We start from the raw sequence: 21,312 nt of genomic DNA on the forward strand, positions 1-21,312 counted from the left end.
GTTCAAGGTACATTTTGCGGTAGTTGGGAGCAAGGGTTTTTAACGTAACACTTGAAAAATTTCAACGACATCGACTCAAAACGCCGATTGAGTCGTTACTTTCAAGGCCAAAATCTGCATCATCAAATAACGGGCTTCATGCACCGTTCAGCCATATCATTTTTTTCCCATCGATGAATTTTTTTGTAATTTCCCCAATTGGAGGGGACTATTTACCACAATATTATGCAATTTTAATTTTAAATTTTTTTTTATTGCAACACGAAGAACACTACTCACAAGCAAGACAGACACTACTTACAATGCCATTTACAATACGTTACTTATACCACTTACTATACAATATTCCCTTTGACTACAATTCTTACACTACCTTTTACAGTTTGTTTTTCGGTTACACACCTATGTACCTAGCAAATTACAATTCAAAACGAGTTTCCACTTAGCCTCTAGCATCTTCATACTATAATACTTAGCAACAATGTGACGTTCAGTTCCATATTTTCTTTTAACTAGTTCCTTAAAGGAAGAGAAAGAAGAAAGACTATTATTCCTACGGCAGTTCCATAAATGTAACTTACCTAAAATGATTAAGTAGTTAAACAGAGGATATTTAGTACCTGTGACACCACCTAAGATAGTCTTTAACGAGTTTCCTTTGTTCTTTGGCTATGGCGATCCAATAAGATTCAAATTCTTCCCAAAATGCATTTGAGTAAACACGGTAAGAGAATAAATGATCATTTGTTTCCGAACCAGTATTGCAAAAGGTGCAAAGATCGCTTTGTATCAAACCTGTCTTAGTTAAGCGGGAATTTGTGAATATAATGTCACTCAGTATTTTAAACTGAAAATATTGCACACGTTTCACAGATACAGGACCTTATTAATGAGAAATCCTTTCTTTTTCCACAAGGCAAATTTTAAGTCGCTTAAAAGTACAATGTTTGCGCTATATTATTACTATAAAATATAGGTTTACCATTTCCTCTAATGTTATAATTGTTCCACATGATTGTTTCACGTGGACTTACAAGGTCAAACCTACAACGAAAATCTGACCACCAATGTAACATCTAGTCATAAAATATTGAGGAAATGTTATAGTCATTAATACCATGATCACAATGAAGAAAAAATTCTCCACCAAAAGGTTTCAGTAAATGTTTATAACATAACCAAAGTAAAGCACGCGCTCTGATTGGTCAATTTAGCGTCCCCTATTTGCCCATGGGTGTACGCTGCTAACGTGAGCAAATGCAAAGACTATTCTTCCGCGCGCGCTTGTTTTTTCTGGTCGCGTAAGATTTGTTAAATAAAAGGGAACTCTTTAGCTACAATGTATCAATGTTATGTTATAAAACAAATGGTAAACACCGCAACGTACACTATTGAGTTATGGATGCACTTGGGAGGTTTGCTAAGCACTCAAGAAGCTAGAGTCGCTCTCGGCTATCGCCTCGCGCGACTCTTACGCTTCTTTCGTGCTTAGCAACCTCCCGCGTGCATCCATAACTCAATAGTGTACGCTGTAGTGTTTTCCATTTATTAAATTAGATACGATTTCCAAGGATAACAATTATCGCTTAAAATCCTTCCGATCCATGAAAGTCGGAGTGACATAATTGATGTTGTAGGATCATATGTATATGTGCACGATCCTTCGCAGTAAAGCACTATTTAAGCAATAGTGAAAATCAGACCTGAAAAAAATTCAGGCCTGTACGGGATTCGAACCACTGACCTCTGCGATACTAGTGCAGCGCTCTACCAATTGAGCTAACAAGCCAACTGGGAGCAGGCCATCAAATTAATTCGACATAAACCCGTAGATGATAAATCAAACAACAAACATATGAAATACATATATATGAACTGCGGTTATGAAACGTATATGTGCACGATCCTTCGCACTAAAGCACTATTTAAGCAATAGAGAAAATCAGACCTATACAGATGTGGAACAATTATAACATTAGAGGAAATGGTAAACCTATATTTTATAGTAATAATATAGCGCAAACATTGTTTTTTTAAGCGACTTAAAATTTGACTTGTGGAAAAATCAGATTTATCATCTACGGGTTTATGTCGAATTAATTTGATGGCCTGCTCCCAGTTGGCTTGTTAGCTCAATTGGTAGAGCGCTGCACTAGTATCGCAGAGGTCAGTGGTTCGAATCCCGTACAGGCCTGAATTTTTTTCAGGTCTGATTTTCACTATTGCTTAAATAGTGCTTTACTGCGAAGGATCGTGCACATATACGTTTCATAACCGAAGTTCATATATATGTATTTCATATGTTTGTTGTTGTAGGATCAGTTACCTTTAAGCCATTAAATTCGAAATAATTTATTACTGCTGTCCTGGCGATTTTATCAGGACCCTTCCAAAGAATATTACATACAATTGTTGGAAAATCCTTCATGAACTCCAAAGGAGAAGGAAGAACTGACGAGATGTATAAAACTTTAGAAAACGTTTGACCTTATTGACCATAGAATACTCGTAGATAAATTATGCAGGTTAAATCTGCCTACAAGAATTGTCAATTGGATCATAGACTTCCTTTCTAATCGTTTTCAAAGAATCAAACTATCTGAGGAATGTTACTCAGAGTGGGGTTCAATGCCCTCCGGGGTCCCTCAGGGAACTAAATTAGGCCCATGGTTGTTTCTTGTTGATGATTTAGCTAATGTATTGAAGTACGTTGACGATACGACGGCATCAGAAGTCGTTACCGAGGGAAACTATAGTTATGCCCAGGATATCGCAGTTAAGGTCGTGGAGTGGTCCATGCAGAATAGAGTCAAGCTCAATCGCGAAAAGTGTAAGGAGCTCAGAATATCTTTTGCAAAGAACGAGCCCCAGTTTGCGCCTATTTTTGTAGATGGTAAAGAACTAGAGGTAGTGACTAGTGCGAAACTTCTAGGCCTGACAATATCGAACAACCTTAAGTGGAACGAACATATTAGTGACGTAATCAAGAAAGCGTCAAAGCGTCTGTATTTTTTAGTGCAGTTAAAAAGATCAAGAGTTCCTAGGCATGATATGTCCACCTTTTATACTGCCTGTATCCACTCTGTTCTTACGTACGCGGCACCTGCCTTTTTTCATGCTTTGCCAAAGTACTTAACACATCAGTTGGTGCGAGTCGAGAAGCGGGCTATGTCTATAATTTAATAATGATAATGATAATAATAATAATAATAATTATTATTATTATAATGCCGCACGATAACGTGCGGCATTCCTTGTGCAAAATCTCCCGGTTCCTTCTCCCTCTTTTGGTGAGCTTTCGGTTTTCTTTCAAGCGATCCACTTCCGCTTTGGCAATTGAAATCTGTTTCTCTATTTCACATACTTTTTCTACGTACAAACGGCGCCGTTTCTGTTGCTTACTCTCTCCAGCTGATGGTCTTTTCGGGCCTTTTCGAGTCAGAGAATGTTAAAGCTTATTGGGATGTCCCTATATATGCTGATCAACAAGAGGTTAGATGCAATAGGGTGGATGCGCGCATTGCAAATCACATGTGCAAGAGAGTTGTGACGCTGGAAATGAGCTGGCCGTGGGTTAACAATCGGACAAGAAAGGATGTTGAGAAGACACTGAAGTACGGACCCCTTGGCTGGGAACTAAGGCAGCAGTTCCCAGGCTACGAGGTGAAGCAATATAACATCATTATGGATGCCCTCGGGGGGTGGTCACGGGAGCTGGATGTCATGATGCGCGAGCTGGTGGGAGGCAGAAGCACAGACGTACTGCGAAAGATGCAGAGGGCATTGCTCTCGGGCACGCTGAATATTGCCCGGACTTTCAAGGTGGCAGTTTGAATTCCCGTTAGAAGGAGGACCGTAGACACAACGGAAAAGCTTTTTAGGATTAGTTAATGTACATTTATTTTTTTACTCCATGGCTCACAGGTTACGGTTTTCGTCCTGTGCTGCCTGATTAGAATGTAGCATTCAGTTGATTTCTCTGCGACATAAATAATATTTAAAGAGGATACTTCCATCACATTAAGTGGCTTTCAGGGGGATCCTCTGACTAAAAATACATTTAGATTAGATTAAAAAAAAATAATAATAATTTCATTATGTAGATGTAAAGAAGCATATAAAAGTACTAAGATTAAAATACTAAAATTGAATATGCTAATGTTTATAAGGTAATTTTAAAAAATAAAAAAAATAAGAACATGTTAAGGTTTATGAGGTAATTTTAAAAATAATTACTTTTTAGAAATTTATGGTGGCATAGGATTTTTCAACTCAAGCGGAAGTGCCAACCATTCGTTTGTTTCTTGATAAGATGTTATGCGTCGTCCCCATTCCGTTTTAATTCTGCCAAAGCGCGGAAGGTGTCCATTTCTGGTGTTGTAACCATGTGAATTTAGTGTTGATTTAAAGTTATCAGAGTGTTCAGGAATGTTTTCTATTATTGAGTTCTGAACAAGTACACAACGATGCGCACGACGATGAAATTCCAAAGGCAACCACATTAATTCTTTCATTGCCTCTTTAGAGGAGGCCTTCTTGCCCTAGACCTTTTTAGCAAACTTATTTTGGAAGGCCTGTAGCTGTTCCATTTCTGATTTTAACCTTGGTTGATCGCCCCATATTATATCCGCATAGTCTAAATGAGGTAGCACCAAACCATTACAAGGCGAGTCTTTTCGTCAAGCATATGGCAAATGCGATTAAAAACACAGATACAATTTTTTGGTCAGAAGTTCTTTTCAGACTGACCAACCAAGCACTTTTAAATGCGCTCGTACACGATGCAAAACGTGTCCTTTCATTCTCAACACTGATAAAATATCGGGACCTAAACGATCCATTAAGATCACCGATCACTTCACGTGCACCTCCGCCAATGTAATCTATTGCATAACTTGCACTCATTGCAAAAAGATATACATCGGCGAAACAGGCTGAAGACTAGGTGACCGATTCCGAGAACACCTTCGAGACGTGGAAAAGAATGACAAGGACACATCGAAACCAGTCGCTAGACATTTTAATTTACCTAATCATTCTAAGCAACATATGGCAATCTGCGGTCTTTCCTTACACTTAGGTAGCACAGAAAGCCGTAAAACTCTTGAACAAAAGCTCATCTTTCAAACCGGCAGTCTAAATCCCACAGGGATCACGAACGCTTTTCATTCCACTAATTTATTAATGTTTTTCTCGTTGCTATAGCGTAGCTCCATTTTCTGCCTTTAAAAGCACACACAACCCACAATTCCTCTATACGCTCCGACGAAAGGCTAACGCTCGAAACGTCAGCTTTTGTAATCGTTACGGTGGCCAATTTACCATTTCAACTTTGTTGATATATCCAAAACATAAAAATTTGCTAATTCTGGTGATAATACCTATCAAAAATGCTGGAAGCTGATTGGCTAGGCTACTCGCTATCTATTTGGCAGATAGATTCTATATAATTGTGCTTCTATTCAATGCGCCATTGGCATTCTGGTGACACATGCTTCGTGCCTTAATATAAATTAACGCACTTGGACCAATCAGTCAGTCAGGTTTAGCCCGTGTTTAACAAAACCGCGTCCTAATCAATCTTCGAATTAGCACTGCCTTTTATTAAAACCTCTGTTTTTGCGAACAGTGTTCAGAGCGCCGAAAGCTAACAGTAGAGGGACATTTATTTAATTAAATCAACCCTCTCATAGAGAGTACCTGAGGCCCAATGATGTGCAAAACCGCGGTTTAGCTTATACCTCAGGTAAATGATCGGCCCATACATTCCTGCATGCACAGGACGGCTAGAAATGGCCAACTTGGAGGTAACGAAAAATACAAAAATAAAAGGCAGTCTATGACTGCATGTGCTTACTGTTGTATAGTTTTAGAGTATTGTAGTAAAAAAGCAATGTGCTATAAACAGCCCTTCTCCATGCCAAACTTCAGTTGTGACAAAAGGAGGACTTGGTCAGAGCAGAGCTTGTAAACTGGTCGATCGGCCATTTCCGAATTGACTTTAGCATCTTTTCCACAATGAGGCCTAGTGCTCAACCATTCTGGTGAAAATAAAAGCTGTTCTTGGTTTTCACGTGGCGTCATCAAAATCATCAATCTTTTTTGAGATTTTAGTCTAGTTCGTTATCGTTTTACAAATTTTTTAGTTTAGTAGTGCTTTTCGTCTTGTGATAACGCAAGGTTGAATTTATAAGCTTTTCACATAGATGTTTATGAGCCCTCAGAAGACGACTACAGGCTTTTAATAGCCAAACTCGATGACATCTATTTTTGTTAGCTTTCGGCCGCCATATTTGTGCTCGTCAGAGGGACACAAACATGGCGTCCTCCCACAAAGTTAATTGAGTAAAACATTTCTTCGAATATCTCCCGCACGAAACATGGCACAGACCTGAATCTCAGCGTGACAGTTTATCTGTTCATCTTCTTTTGTCCCTTTGATTCTTGACTTTATTTGTTGTTTATTATTTGTTTTTTATTAGTGTGACAGTGAAAACCAGGTTTGCTACCTCGTACGCTCTGCATACCTAGCACTTACAAGGTTTGAGCCCTGGCCTCGCCAACTTTTTGTTTTCTTTTTTTTGTTTTTCTTTTCCATTTTTTTTTTTCAAAGGATATGTTACATATCTTCAGAGCTAACGCACATGTGCGAACGTTTGCCGACGTAGCTTTTACGTTCAAATCAATAACAACGTCGAAATGCAGAGGTGAGGCCCTGAAAAAAAAAATTCACTAAGCCAAAAAAAATTATGAAATAAATAAATCCGAATAAATCCGATCAGATTCGTTCAACCATGACCAATGTCCAGGGGCGTAGCCAGGATTTTCCAAAGGGAGGGTCACAGAGGCTACTCACCATTTACACCGCTGCTCTCCCGCGTGTATCAGCGGGCTCAGTCATATTATCGCGGCATGAAGGCCCATATTAACTAAATACAAGAGCCGTTGACGAAAATACTCCACAAAAAAACAAATTTAAAAAAAGTGGGCTTTTCAACAATGGCTTTTTCGGCCAAGATATTGTCATGGCGTTTTCGCCACCTGAATATTGTAAGCTGTTTGCTCTAAAGAAGGCCTACCAAGGGGGGTCACGGGCATCCCAGGACCCCCCCCCGGCTACGCCCTTGAATTGTCGGAACTGAACCAGGCCAGGACTAGTCTCAAAAGATGTACGATAGTCCGCCATTTTGAAAACCGCGATGGGGCTTGGGGAGAGGTTACGGACTTACAGAACACTCGACACTGTAACATAGTGCCTACGGCCTTCCTTACGTGCGTCGAAAAAATTCTATCTTTTTGAAAACAAAAACTGAAAATTTATCTTCACATGTCATGTGAAACTGACGTGACTCACCCCTTATTTGGATTAAAGAGAAACTTACTTAGCTTACCGCAAGTCTCATGCGTAGTGCGTAGTGTGGTTTGTTCAGCTTTCAGAATCAGATCATTATTTGAACGATATTCCAAACTTGGTTCGCACACCTGTTTGATAAAAGACAAAGTGCGCTCAATGTTATCAGCAGTCTATCGAAAAAACATATCGGACGAGGAAGGCAGTATCTTGCTGGCAGAGTCACCTTCTCCTTCTTTAATCCAACTATGTTGGCTCAGTATATGCACGCATGCGTGTGGCAAAGTTTTCAAACAACGTGACGTCAGCCCCCATTTTGTTTGCGATCAGATATCGGCAAGAACACAGTGCATGAATACCAAACGATTTATTAGTTCTGACAATAATGGATGATACGTGTAGAACTGACATAAGTTGAAGTTAGTAGAAAAAGCCAGTGAAATCACTGTTTAAGAAAGAAAAGCTACTAGAGACGGAATTCAAGCTGAAGGCATCTGAATTTGTTTACGAGTTCACAGAAATGCCGTTGGATATGTGTCACTGTAAAGAGCAAGCATTACTCACAATCGCAGTTTGTTTGTTTCTGTTGAATGCTAACCAGGCTTCCGCCGAAGTTGAAGTAAACTGCAGTCTAATGCAACTGTCTTCGAACTGTTTTGAAACACCATGCCCAAGATGTGTACGTCTTTCATGTCTGTCAAGAAAGCCGTATGTTTTCAAGGATGGAAATACTACTGATGGGTTTCTTTATGGTAAGTTCTTTTGAGGCATATTTGGTTACGCGGTCACGATAACCACCACAAATGGCTCTCAGTGGGAATCATTCGCTCCGTGAATCATGCGAACAAGTTTTATATATCTTATCATCAAAATCTGAGCTTAATTATTTCACTTCTCAGAGTTTCCATAAGGTCGTTTTCCTTCACTTCGTGTATCACTGTGGAAGTGCCTCAGGTTGACGTGGCTTAGTCAGTTTAAAGTATATGCCTTTCAGTGTGTAAGTAATGACAACAGAATTAGGATTACACTGATGGGAAATATGTTTTGAACAGATATTGATTTTTTATCATTTTATAGTCAACGTTACATAGAGTTGGTATCACACTCAACTTGTCAATTATTCTCTCAACACAGATTACTGTTAAGAGTTTACATCGCGACTGTCCCACATTTGTTTCTGATTTTTAATTTTTTTTAAAGGATGCTGATCCCAAGCTATAAATTATTGATCGGAATTAAATGCGGTTTTAATTGACCACTTTCTTATTTTCATTTCAAAGACACAGTCTCGAGTAATGTGAAAAAAAAAAAAAAAAAAAAAAACACTCAGTGTTATAATCTAGAAACTACAATGAACGTGGTACTTCAACAGCTGTTCAACAGGGGATATGGTATTTCGTGGACTGGACTGGACTGGACTGGACTAGTAAAACGCGGACTAGTAAAGGGCGGACTCGTAAAACGCGGACTAGTAAAACGCGGACTAGTAAAACGCTGACTAGTAAAACGCGGACTAGTAAAACGCGGACTAGTAAAACGCGGACTTAACAACAACAACAACAACAAAAAAAAAACAATTTCATACGAAGGCGATCACAAGACTCAATGGCGAGCCAATTTAGTGAGTGACAATCCCTGTTTGACCTGTAAGCTACACATGGGTTTGACATGCACCAGATACAAACGGATTTATAAGTTTAGGCTAAGAAAGAATTTTATTCAGCACCAGTTCAAAATCCTAAAATACGCTTTCGTCATAAATTTCACGGCAGAAACGCAGGAATTCGATGAATAAAAGTCGCATTAAATCTCCTTGTGTCTAGGTAGAAAGAGTCTCATTGACTTCAGCTTTTCGGTGGAAGACCGAATAACCGATTTACACACGCCATTACAGAAAACAAACAAGCAGACTGACGACTCCAAAACACATATTTGCATTCACTTACAATTTCACTTTCCGTGACATTTTAAAACGGAACAGAGGTAAATCTTCGAAGATTAATCGTCGTTGGAAATAAAAAAACTTTTCGTAAGATCTCTGTTTTTCTCTTTACGAGAAAATCGTCGCATGATCAGTTAACTCGTGTGTGTTTGTCACACCAGTACTGCTGTTTCTTCAAAAGCGTATGCTTCAATTGACAGGTGTCACATCGTGATAGTTACTTTTCCAAATAATGTTTGAAAATTTGTTCGGAAGCCTTTTAACTATCTTTACACTGACAAATAAAAATGTTTCGACGAAAGCTTTCTCTTTAATTTGAATAACGTTTGTTTTCTTTATAACTCACTCGCTATAAAATTGTTAAGTTCAAGGAGGTTTTTCCCGTAATTAAACTCGTAATTGTAGCCCTAAATCATTCGGGTTCTTTTGGCAATCATTTTTTTTTTATGTTTTAGAAAAAAATAAAAATGTTATTCACCAGCATAGGTCGGTCCGTATTGGGAATGATTCGATGCAACAAAATTAGGATTTTGAACTGGTGCTGAATAAAATTCTTTGTTAGCCTAAACTTATAAAATCGTTTGTATCTGGCGCATGTCAAACCCATTTGTAGCTTAAATGATTGCCAAAAGAACCCGAATGATTTAGGGCTTCAATTACGAGTTTAATCACGGGAAAATCCTCCTTGAACCTAACAATTTGATAGCGAGTGAGTTAAGAAGAAAACAAATGTTATTCAAATTAAAGAGAAAGCTTTCGCCGAAGCATTTTTATTTCTAAAGGTAGTTAAAAGGCTTCCGAACAAATTTTCAAACATTTTTTTGAAAAGTAACTGTCACGATGTGACACCTGTCAATTAAAGAGGAAAGAAGCATACGCTTTTGAAGAAACAGCAGTACTGGTGTGACAAACACACACGAGTTAACTGATCATGCGACGATTTTCTCGTAAAGAGAAAAACAGAGATCTTACGGAAAGTATTTTTTATTTCCAACAACGAATAATCTCCGAAGATTTACCTCTGTTCCGTTTTAAAATGTCACAGAAAGTCAAATTGTAAGTGAATGCAAATAGGTGTTTTGGAGTTGTCAGTCTGCTTGTTTGTTTTCTGTAATGGCGTGTGTAAATCGGTGTTTCTTCCACCGAAAAGCTGAAGTCAGTGAGACTCTTTCTACCTAGACACAAGGAGATTTAATGCGACTTTTATTCATCGAATTCCTGCGTTTCTGCCGTGAAATTTACAACGAATTAAACAATTTTTAACATGAGAAAAATCGAGTTTCCAGATGAGAAATTTACGACGAAAGTGTATTTTAAGATTTTGAAATGCTGCTGAATAGAATTCTTTCTTTGTTAGCCTAAACTTATAAAATCGTTTGTATCTGACGCATGTCAAACCCATTTGTAGCTTAAAGGTCAAACAGGGATTGTCACTCACTGAATTGGCTCGCCATTAAGTCTTGTGATCGCCTTCGTATGAAATTTTGTTGTTGTTGTCAAGTCCGCGTTTTACTAGTCAGCGTTTTACTAGTCCGCGTTTTACTAGTCCGCGTTTTATTTGTCCGCGTTTTACTAGTCAGCGTTTTACTAGTCCGCGTTTTACTAGTCCACGTTTTACTAGTCCGCGTTTTACTAGTCAGCGTTTTACTAGTCATCGTAGTCCGCGTTTTACTAGTCCGCGCTTTTTTAGTCCTCGTTTTACTGGTCTGCGTTTTACTAGTCCGCGTTTTACTAGTCCAGTCCAGTCCAGTCCAGTCCGCGAAATACCATATGCCGTTCAACAGTCGTTTCGCATCTGTTGGGGACATAGTTGTAGTCAGTCTATGAAATTGGCAATTTTTTTGACAGAAAAGCAGCCCAGAAATATAAAAGGAATGAGTGCAAAATTACAAATCTAAACCAGATGGACAAAACAAATGGAAAAAAACGTCAAAATAAAATGTAAAAAGTCCTCGTTGCAAATGGCAGGAATAAAAGCTGTTCAACAACATCTGATGGATCTCTAGATTCACTCGAAATAGAAGGGTTTTTGTTGCTGCTCGGCGAGAAGCACTCGCGATATCGACGCAATATCTATTGAAGCCATATTTTAGACGGCTTTCCTAAATTTTTAAGAGAAAAATGTCGATCTGGACTCCTTCCCCTTCAAATTCGCACAGCTGCCAATTTTCCCATTTTTTCCACAACAGTGGATAACCGTTTTATAAACTAATCACAACCGTGTAAATGTCTTTGAACTTAAACAAAGCCTTTGCAACTCAAAGTCCGAACTTCGTGACCAGGGCTAACAATCCCCCTTAGATTTCTTTTGTCCGTTCTAAACCCTCTTGGTCGGCTGTCTTCTGTAGTAGGTGGCCTCCATACGGGAAAGGGCTCTGACCTCAATCCTCTTTTTCTCACAATTTGAGCTGGGCCAAGGCCCACGGAAGGGTCAATCTGATGTTGTAACCCGGCATGATACTTTGCTGATGGCGGTTTCTTCAAGCTCTCTGTCTTTCGCGTTGTGAAGTTCAAAGTATGAGCGGTGGCTTTCAAAAATACGAGGTCACAATACCAACTCATCATTGTCATCGGGTAAAATTGGATAAGAAGACTTTAATAGGAATATGGTGAACAGAACGCCCGAGGGATTTAAAAGAGATATTGGTGCTGAAGGTTTCTTTGAATGGAACAAACTTAATTATTTTTTTACAATTATTACTTTAGGTTAGCTTAAACAGAAAGTCTGTGAGGGTCTTTTTTGGTCTCGATGCCACATCACAAAATTCAGTCATACAAATTTCGACCCATGCTCTTTTTTTTTAACTTACTGTTGGAACGTTGGGTCAAAAACTAATTAATCAGAGTAAAATTACAGAACGTCTTTAAGTGTTTTCCACTGAATCGTAACCGATACGAACCAATTAAGATGTCAATATCTGCAATAGTAATCATGCGTAACCGCTATAGTCACGATTGATTGTTGTTGTAAGTTAACGCTTCAAGCTTCTTTTGTAAATTGACAGCTCTTGAGCGAGAGGGCACAATAGCAGCAAGCATTGATATTGGAATCGCCCATCATCACAGCGGAGCACGTCTCACTATTTCATATTTGCTTCAATTTTTCTTCAAAGAGGGAAGGCTTAAATATCCCTTGGGATTGCTAAAGAAAGGAAGAGTTGTACATTTTTCAGCGCATTCCGTGTGCATTCATTACGAAAGCAAAGGGAGTAAGCTTGCCGGCGGTCAGCATAAATTTCTGCCGCACGTTCTCTATCAACGCTTAAACTGAGAAGTACATAACTAGTACTTACTTCCTTTAGTGTTAAGGACAAAATGTTTCGGTGTCATGTGTTCCTGTGTCTTGCTTTTATTACTTTTCTGCTGTTTTCCCCCGAGAAGAGTCAAATTCAAGCAAAATGTTCATCACAGTCAAAAGGCCAATTGTGTCGACATGGGGCGAAGATGTGTCCGGCCTGCATCAAAGTTTCGTGGTTTATTCGACCACCTTATACTTTACAAAAACAAAACACTGTTGGCATATTACCAGGTAACGTAGACCGAGAGGCATTCTAGTGAGCAAACGTTACAACATACTATAAATTACTGCGTTTGACAACTACTACCGGCTCCATACAAATGACTCATTAATGGTTCATTAACAAGTGAGTTGGTGTGTTATACTGTCTAGAGTAATATGAGATCATGGGGACGAGAGTTGACAACTTGAGAGAGACGAGAGACTGAAACTTGTTTAGGAATAACTTTTGATAAGAGCCATTCATTTTCGGATGAGCAGTCAAGAAAAATTGAATTTTCTATATCTTGTACTTTGTTCCCAATTAGCTCTGGTAAACCTCATGTTAAACAAATGTTGTGGAAACCTCACCTCAAGCTGTTGGCAAGTGATCCACCGTTCCCCAGAAACAGATCCCGAACAGCTGCTAAGCACAGTGAAGGACTCTCACATTATATACCCAGTGTTAGTGGACAAGCAGGACATGGCAAGCGAGAACCGTCACTTGATTGGTCTCGTCCCCCCTGGTAGCATAGCTTTCATTGTTCCTAAAGGAGAGCCGGATAGTTATCCAAAGAAGCTATTGATGGCAGTATTCGAAGCTTGGCCGGTGTTGATAGTAACAATTCTCCTATCAATTTTGGCGGGAGCTTTTCTGTGGCTTTTGGTGAGTGATGATCTTTTATTTCCTTTTTTCTTTTTGCTTGAAGGGGGGTCAGGGATTCTGAGATCAGTTGACAGAATTAATCAAGTGGAAAAGTGTTTCGCACCGACAGCCTGGAAGATTGTGAATATTTACTTTCGCTCGAACGTCTTGAATTATTTATTTCACACGATTGTTGAGTGCTGATTCTTAAAAGAAAATTGTATTAATTTCGTCGGTTATGTGGATCTGTCCAGATCATTGCTGGCCGGAGGCAGACCTAACTTGTATACCGACAGGTCGGTTTCTTGATTATATTTTCCTTGGGAATCTTGACAGCTGTTCTGAATGTCATTGTTGGAACTCTCTGACTTTGATCAGTCAATTTTTCACGTTATAGTCAGTCGGAGGGGGGAGGGGGTGGGCGCGAGGCGTTTATGCGCTGAGCAAGACTAAATTGGTGCGGGTTGAAACGACCAAAGAACGGAAGTCAAACCGCTCTACTGCTGTCACTAGTTTTCGCCGCCAGCCTTTTCGCAATTCTTTCAGTTCGTGCTAGTGCTTTCGATCAAAATGTGCAAAAAATTTATTTTGTGAAGAAGAAAAGGTATTGAAATGAAGGGACAGTTCCTCGTTAAGTGCCCTCGAATGTTTGCTACTGACGAAAATTTGACAACTTTACATTATTTCCGAAATTTTTACTTTATTCTTTCAGTGAAACGGGCAATCGCGTAAACTTTCGCATATCGGGTTTTAGAGCGGTAAGAATGCTTAAATGGAAATTCTTGGTATGATTGGAACATTGCAAACCAGAATAATTTTCAGCCGTAAATTTCAAAAGTCGAGTAATCATTAAATTGCAAAAATAAACTCTTTTTCAACCACACCGTTTCCTTTGGGCAAAAAAAATATCTTTAGGCATCATGCCGGAGCAAAGCTTACCGCCCAGAGCACAACGTAATAGTTTCATGCTCTCTCTACATCTTGATTAAGTCACTTAAACGGTCTATAACACGGCTAAGCCTTAGATGCGACACATAAGAGTTCTAACTCATGAGCTATATTTCAGGATACATGGTTTAACGAGGAACAGTTCCCTCGAACATTCTTTAGAGGATCTTGGGAAGGATTCTGGTGGGCCTTCGTCTCCATGACAACAGTGGGGTAAATGTACCAATTAGCATTTATTTATCTACAGATACTCAGCTTGTCTTTATACCCATTAGGAAACCTCAATAACCTCAGGTAGATAATGTGTTTTCGGCCTCCAATGTTAATCTTAGAGACAGCATCAACCAACTATTTATCAATGAAGTATAGAACCCTCCATATATGACTGATATTAAGGCTGATAGTTTCGAAACAAACTGTTTGGGGCTGCGTCGGTGGAGGTAACGAAATAATTTGGATATATCAACAAAGTTGAAATGATAAATTGGCCGCCGTAACGTAGCTCCATTTTCTGCCTTTAAAAGCACACACAACCCACAATTCCTCTATTCGCTCCGACGAAGGGCTAACGCTCGAAACGTCAGCTTTTGTAATCGTTACGGTGGCCAATTTACCATTTCAACTTTATGTATATGAGAACGATCCTTCGCAGTAAAGCACTATTTGAGCAATAGTGAAAATCAGACCTGAAAAAAATTTCAGGCCTGTACGGGATTCGAACCACTGACCTCTGCGATACTAGTGCAGCGCTCTACCAATTGAGCTAACAAGCCAACTGGGAGCAGGCCATCAAATTAATTCGATATAAACCCGTAGATGATAAATCAAACAACAACAAACATATGAAACATATGTGTGAACTGCGGTTATGAGACGTATATGAGAACGATCCTTCGCAGTAAAGCACTATTTGAGCAATAGTGAAAATCAGACCTGAAAAAAATTTCAGGCCTGTACGGGATTCGAACCACTGACCTCTGCGATACTAGTGCAGCGCTCTACCAATTGAGCTAACAAGCCAACTGGGAGCAGGCCATCAAATTAATTCGATATAAACCCGTAGATGATAAATCAAACAACAACAAACATATGAAACATATGTGTGAACTGCGGTTATGAGACGTATATGAGAACGATCCTTCGCAGTAAAGCACTATTTGAGCAATAGTGAAAATCAGACCTGAAAAAAATTTCAGGCCAGTTGGCTTGTTAGCTCAATTGGTAGAGCGCTGCACTAGTATCGCAGAGGTCAGTGGTTCGAATCCCGTACAGGCCTGAAATTTTTTTCAGGTCTGATTTTCACTATTGCTCAAATAGTGCTTTACTGCGAAGGATCGTTCTCATATACGTGTCATAACCGCAGTTCACACATATGTTTCATATGTTTGTTGTTGTTTCATTTCAACTTTGTTGATATATCCAAATTATGACTGATATTGACAGCAATTTATGAGCTCCTGCAATAATTAAAAGCAGTTCATCAATTGCTTTTTCTATGAAAATCGTAAGAAGATTCTTCGATATGATCCCGTCATCTTATCAATTGAAATTCTGGCCTTTAAAAGGAATTTTTTAATAGAATGTTTTTCGCACCGCGTGCAGATATGGAGACCGTTCCCCTCGATCCATCCTTGGTCGGACCTTTGCAGTGGTCTGGATATTAGTCGGAGTCTGTATTTGTTCCATATTCACTGCTACTTTAACAACCTCACTGACGGCCATTAGTCTGGATACCAAGAAGAGCCTACCTGGCTCAAAGGTACGAATGTATTGCTGCTGCTGACTACCAGCAACGCTTGCTTTGGCTTGGCAGTAGCAGTAACAGTAGCAGTAGTGCTGCTACCAGTGCTGGTGGCAGCACTAACAATAGCACTAGTACCAGCAACTGAATAGCACTCGCACTAACAGTATCAGCAGTCCTGAGTAGCAGTAGAAACAGCAGCAGAAGCAGTAGCGGTTACAGTAATAGAAGCAGTAGCAACGACATTACCAGCAGCATTGCCAATAGGAGTATCAGTAAGATTCGCTGTAGCAGTAGCAGTCGCAGAAGTAGTAGCAGTGGCAGTATCATTACTAGTAGCTGAAGTAATTATAGTCGTTGCCGTAAGGATAGCAGTAACAGCCTTGCAGAAATATTAGCAAAAACATAAGCACAACTAAATGTAGTAGTAGTCGTCGTTGTCAATGTTTTTATGAACAAGAATAAAGTGGTACAAAAAACCTTACCTGCAACAAACGAATAAATTTTGCAGAAGTGGAAAACTTTAATGAAAAGTATTTTTAATTGATAAAGGCTTAATCCAAAGTTTCCCATGCAAATCTTTTCAATGTAAGTCTTTCTTTGAGCTCCAGGAAGCTGGTATCAAGAGTCACATTTGAGTGACACTCCTGCATGAAAAAGTATAGGATTAGTTTTGAAACAATGAGCAGAAGGCAGATTAGCCCTTACCTCATTTCCTCCAGCTAAGTCTGTTTGCTATCCTTAAGGTCGGCGTTCTCAAACGATCAATAGAAATGGCATTGGGAATGCAACATCAAGCCGACTTAAAATGTAAGTTTTGTTGAATTTTACTCTGGCTTCATTTAACAAGTAGAGATACCTTGACTGTGTTCTGTTCTGTTGTAAAGTACGCAGGAAGCGGACGGAAAGAACAGAGTACAGTCAAGGCTTCTCAGTAACGGCACCCGCTGGCAAACTGAGACGAAGGGAAAGTTAATGCTGAACGGCTGACTTTATCTACCTTTTAGTATACAATTCAGTTGAGGACATGAGGAACGCCTTGGATCAAGAGGAAATTGAAGGTAAGGTTGTGGCCCCTTTACCGAATAATGATTTTTTTTTCAAGTTAGTGGAAATTTTCGATCAAATTTGCTTATTTTTCTGATAGAAAATGAATGTTGGTCCTTCTGAAATCTACCTAACCTCATGGTAACCTCGATGGTAATAAACTTGACTAAATAAGCTAGTTTGCGCATGCTAAAACCAGTCCATAAACGTTACAGTATTAGATAAGGTTGCTGAGTCCATTTTATGGGTTCTTTCAGGTGTACTCTTGGATAATTACCAAATTAGTCATTATACCGAAACCCTTTTTCCGAGAAGTAAGTTCAAAATAGATGACGTCCTTAAAGAAGAGACGCTTTCCTACGGTGCTATGGTGAATGATAGCTTTTTAGCACAATGTTTTAACAAATTGATCGCTGAAGACAAGTACCTGATTTACGACTTTACCAAGAAAGAACTCAATAAAACACTGAAGGTAATTTTGCACTATTTAACAGTTATTCGCCGAAGCCAAATAATTGTTTTAGTATAATTGCTTGGGTGCTTTCGAATTCTCTTGTAAATTCGTTTTGATGTTGAAACCATTCTGTTACAATTGTTTGATTGCTCGGAACGAGTTATCTAAGTAGCTAATTTCCAGTGGAATTTAACAGGTTGTTTCATTCATCAGCGGAATCTTTTTTCTCTCGTGTCCTATATCTTCCTTTGGGAGAGTGCTTTGCCAAACGCAGAAGCATCTTTTGCGTTTTTTACAATTAAATTTTCTTCTATCGCGTTTATCATGTAGCACTTCTATTATAATCACCCTCACATGATTATAATCAGAGCGCGCGGATCTTTATAAGCACCAGAGAAATTATTCTAAATATGAGTATCGCCTAAAAATAAACAAATGCTTTGATATCAAATAGTCCAGCATAAGATTTCAACTTAACACCTTACTCACTACTCTAGATAACATTCATTTCTTTGTAGTTTCTTGTTATTGAAAGGAGTGATGTGAGACCAATTGCGTTTCTAATTGAAGCGCCCACAACTTGCTCCTGTTGATCTCCACGCACAATTTACCGAGACATTTCATTTGCGAACCAGATGATAGCGTTCCGTAATAACGCTTCAGTTTCTCCACAAATCGTCTTTTCGTCTTGATTAAGTGTCCCTCAATGAAAATTGAAGTTTATTCAGTTTAACAGTTACATTTTTCTAGAAATGATTATCAAGATCGTGGCGTAAAGAGAAAGTTTGCCAACTTGTTTTGTTTAATTGTTGTTTGTAGGGAGGAGGAAACGAGGCAGTGCGGAACTCCCAGAGTATCTTTGATCCCACCGGTGATTTGTTCTTTCCTTCGTTGTACTCCTGCCTCATTTTGATAGCCGTTATTTTCTTAATTGGCTTAACAGCTGAAGTGTTGTTCTTTAAATCATGCCGATGTCCAAAGACGAAACGTAAAAAGGGTAAGTGCTTTAATTTCCTTCTTTCTTTTAATCGCGGTCTTAGGAAATATGTGTTGAGGATCGGGGCCCATGATTATTTACTAAGGCGTGGATCACTTAACTGTGTTTTTTTTTTTTTTTTTTTCGTGTGTGTGTTTTGTTTGCTTTTTCCCCTTCACAACCTTGGGACACACAAGCACCTCTTCCTTGCCAAATGGGAAAAAAAAAAAAAAAAAAAAAAGAATCTACTCGCCTTGCATGTGGTCACATTCGCTGATTCCTGTCAATAATTAACTCACTTTTTATTTAATTGCTGTTTTAGATGAAGAGTTCACAGAAGCAATAGCCATGAATGAATCTAATGGCAGGCTTCCATCTCTTGATCAGCTGGAGAGTGAAATGATGAGTGATATACAGGCTTTGTTTGCCAAGTACCGCGAAAGGTTTCAGGAGTGTGAAAAAGCTAAAAAAAACCGAAACGCCTTTACTGTGCATTCCTCCGTGTGAACAAAAGCAAAACAGCAAAACCTGTCTAAATATCTGACACAAAAGGCCTTAACTAATTGATAAATCAAATCGTGTCTTGGTTCCTGAAATACCTGGGTAGCCTTTGACGGGATTTGTCTACGCTCTTGTCACAAGGAGGAGGACTGATCTACCGCGTCTACTAAAAGTTGGTGGACACTTAGCTTTCACTAGTACTAAAAATATGATTTAAGACTTTGCGAGATAACTAAAGAACAATCCTAGATAGATCCAGTCCTCATTGAATAAGCGCTTGAAAAATCAAATACAGCTGTAAAAAGGCGAAAAACATAAATACACTAATAAACAGAAGAGTTAGCAGAGAAGTTCAAAGTCGTTCACACCGGAAAATAAACTACTAGTTTGCTCTCCACGGCTATTTTTCTAATGCACATTGTACCATCCCGCATCCTATGAATTCAAAATCTTACATCATTGAATAGCGAACTTCTCAAACAAAGAAGATCCTTCCCTGCGTGTGGTAAGATGTAAGTTTGACAGCTACAAAAGGTTTGCTTCACCCAACTAAGATAACTTACCAAGACGTGACTGTCAAGGCTATGGTGTGAAAAGTGCATTTGAATTCTTCTTCCCGTTTTTTTTACATAATGGTTCTACTAAACATTATAACAGCGCGCGCGCTAGTCCTATCTAATTCCTATTGCGTCAACATGAACAAAATCTTTATGTACGCACGGCCGTGCTCAATAAAATGACGTGTGCAGTTTCAAAATAGCTGCAAAATTTCCGTCGTGTGAGTTCCTTAAGTTAAAGTTTCGGTAAGCGATATCAGTAAATGGAAGACCAACCAAACTTTTCTTTGGCTTTCGACCTTCCCGCAAGTAGTCAAGCCAATAAGCACAACGAAAATTAAACGAAACACAACAGGCCCGTTTCCCGATTTATCGGAACAGGAACTGGAGAAAATTTTAGCTGAAAGACATTCAACTAAGAAGACTACAAATGGGTCTGTGGCGACTTTTAAAGGTAAACGTCTCTGTTGATGACGTTTTTTTGGTGACATTTGTTAACTCTACCGAAAACCATTTAATTACAAAATCAACACAACAATCGGAGACGCCAACATTTTCGGGCAACTTTCATTTCAAAAAAATATTACAAAACCGTCATTCAGCGCCCAAATTGTTTTCGTATGCCTCGAGCAACTCTTACACTTCTCTCGTGCTCTCCAAACTCCCCGCGTGCATCCATAACTCGATATACGCACGCTAAGCATGAAACAATTCTTAACTTTACTCGCACAGTGCCTCTCTTCACGCAGGAGTTGTAATCGGTGTATCGTCAGACAATTGGGAAAACCTGACGTAATGCTTGATGGGGAAGGGGGGGATGAGAGGTTGTTTTGCTGGTGGTTACCTGAGATCATCATCATCATCATCATCATCATCATCATCATCATCATCATCATCATCATCATCATCATAGTTTATTTAATAAAGCAGGTTGAGGGATAGGCAAGACATAACGTCCTGATGTGGACCTGCAATGGACCAGCATCCCATTCGGGAGGGAAAGCAATGATTTCTGTCCTTTTTACGGCTTAAAAACTGGGATGAGCCGATAACCTCCAGGGGTAAGGGTTAGTGTCGTATGCAAAATCACTTCTTACAGTTCATTAACTGTTAATATTTTCGCGGTCTGGTTACTTTCGCTCAGCCATGTCTCAGAGGATGCACTCAAACACTATCGCGATATATACAATGGAGGATTATTTTCTTAGGTGATGAACAGAATTAAGTAAAAAAGTTACTGATGGGACTGAAAACAGATATCAACTATGTGTGAGAAACTGACGGGCAGTGTTATCAATCCACTGCTGCGTGACTTAAATTATCAGGAGTATTCAGGTAGCTCTTCAGAAGCGCTAGGGTAGAATCTTTCTCTTCAGAGTGCTCCGTTTTCCAGATTTAAGTTATTTAATTTTTTTTAGTTTTGGAAATTCCTTTTTTCAACTGGTAGGGGCTTTGTTTTAGAAGTCCACTTGCACAACGCGGGCTCACTTTGCTGAAGTGAGAAAGCTACGTTTTGTCTCAGTAATTCAGACCTTTGGAAAATTATTATATTTATGAGCTTCATTTCAAAAGTGAAGGGGCCTAGTGATACTTTTCTAATCTTCCAATCTTGGGAGAAAATATAAAAAGAAAGATTATTTTGCACTTACGGTA

At 39.1% G+C, this 21,312-nt stretch overlaps 1 protein-coding gene and 2 long non-coding RNA genes across 5 annotated transcripts; 1 reads left to right on the plus strand and 2 right to left on the minus strand.

Moving 5' to 3' along the window:
* Positions 1 to 68: 68 nt before the first annotated feature.
* On the minus strand, positions 69 to 13,274 carry LOC148722099 (uncharacterized). Its single transcript, XR_015992503.1, has 3 exons — positions 13,162 to 13,274; positions 12,587 to 12,786; positions 69 to 519 (listed from the first exon to the last, which is right to left on the minus strand). It is a non-coding gene; the product is annotated as an uncharacterized LOC148722099 (long non-coding RNA).
* On the minus strand, positions 1,266 to 8,045 carry LOC148722100 (uncharacterized). Its single transcript, XR_015992504.1, has 3 exons — positions 7,916 to 8,045; positions 7,392 to 7,482; positions 1,266 to 6,715 (listed from the first exon to the last, which is right to left on the minus strand). It is a non-coding gene; the product is annotated as an uncharacterized LOC148722100 (long non-coding RNA).
* On the plus strand, positions 7,583 to 19,495 carry LOC111321936 (uncharacterized). 3 transcript variants are annotated; one of them, XM_022924958.2, is made up of 9 exons: positions 7,583 to 8,103; positions 13,119 to 13,456; positions 14,502 to 14,596; positions 15,986 to 16,142; positions 16,871 to 16,934; positions 17,132 to 17,185; positions 17,429 to 17,643; positions 18,445 to 18,496; positions 18,924 to 19,495. In XM_022924958.2, the coding sequence occupies exons 1-9, from the start codon at positions 7,872 to 7,874 to the stop codon at positions 19,106 to 19,108; spliced, it is 1,392 nt and encodes a 463-aa protein (XP_022780693.1). In that variant the 5' UTR covers positions 7,583 to 7,871; the 3' UTR covers positions 19,109 to 19,495. The 3 variants fall into 3 exon arrangements, with proteins under 3 accessions (XP_022780693.1, XP_022780691.1, XP_022780692.1); XM_022924956.2 differs by having other exon boundaries at positions 7,660 to 8,103; positions 18,445 to 18,622; positions 18,924 to 19,452; XM_022924957.2 differs by lacking the exon at positions 7,583 to 8,103 and adding an exon at positions 12,609 to 12,822 and having other exon boundaries at positions 18,445 to 18,622; positions 18,924 to 19,452.
* Positions 19,496 to 21,312: the final 1,817 nt, after the last annotated feature.

Source organism: Stylophora pistillata, chromosome 10, assembly GCF_964205215.1.
Source record: "Stylophora pistillata chromosome 10, jaStyPist1.2, whole genome shotgun sequence".
Lineage (NCBI taxonomy): Eukaryota > Metazoa > Cnidaria > Anthozoa > Scleractinia > Pocilloporidae > Stylophora > Stylophora pistillata.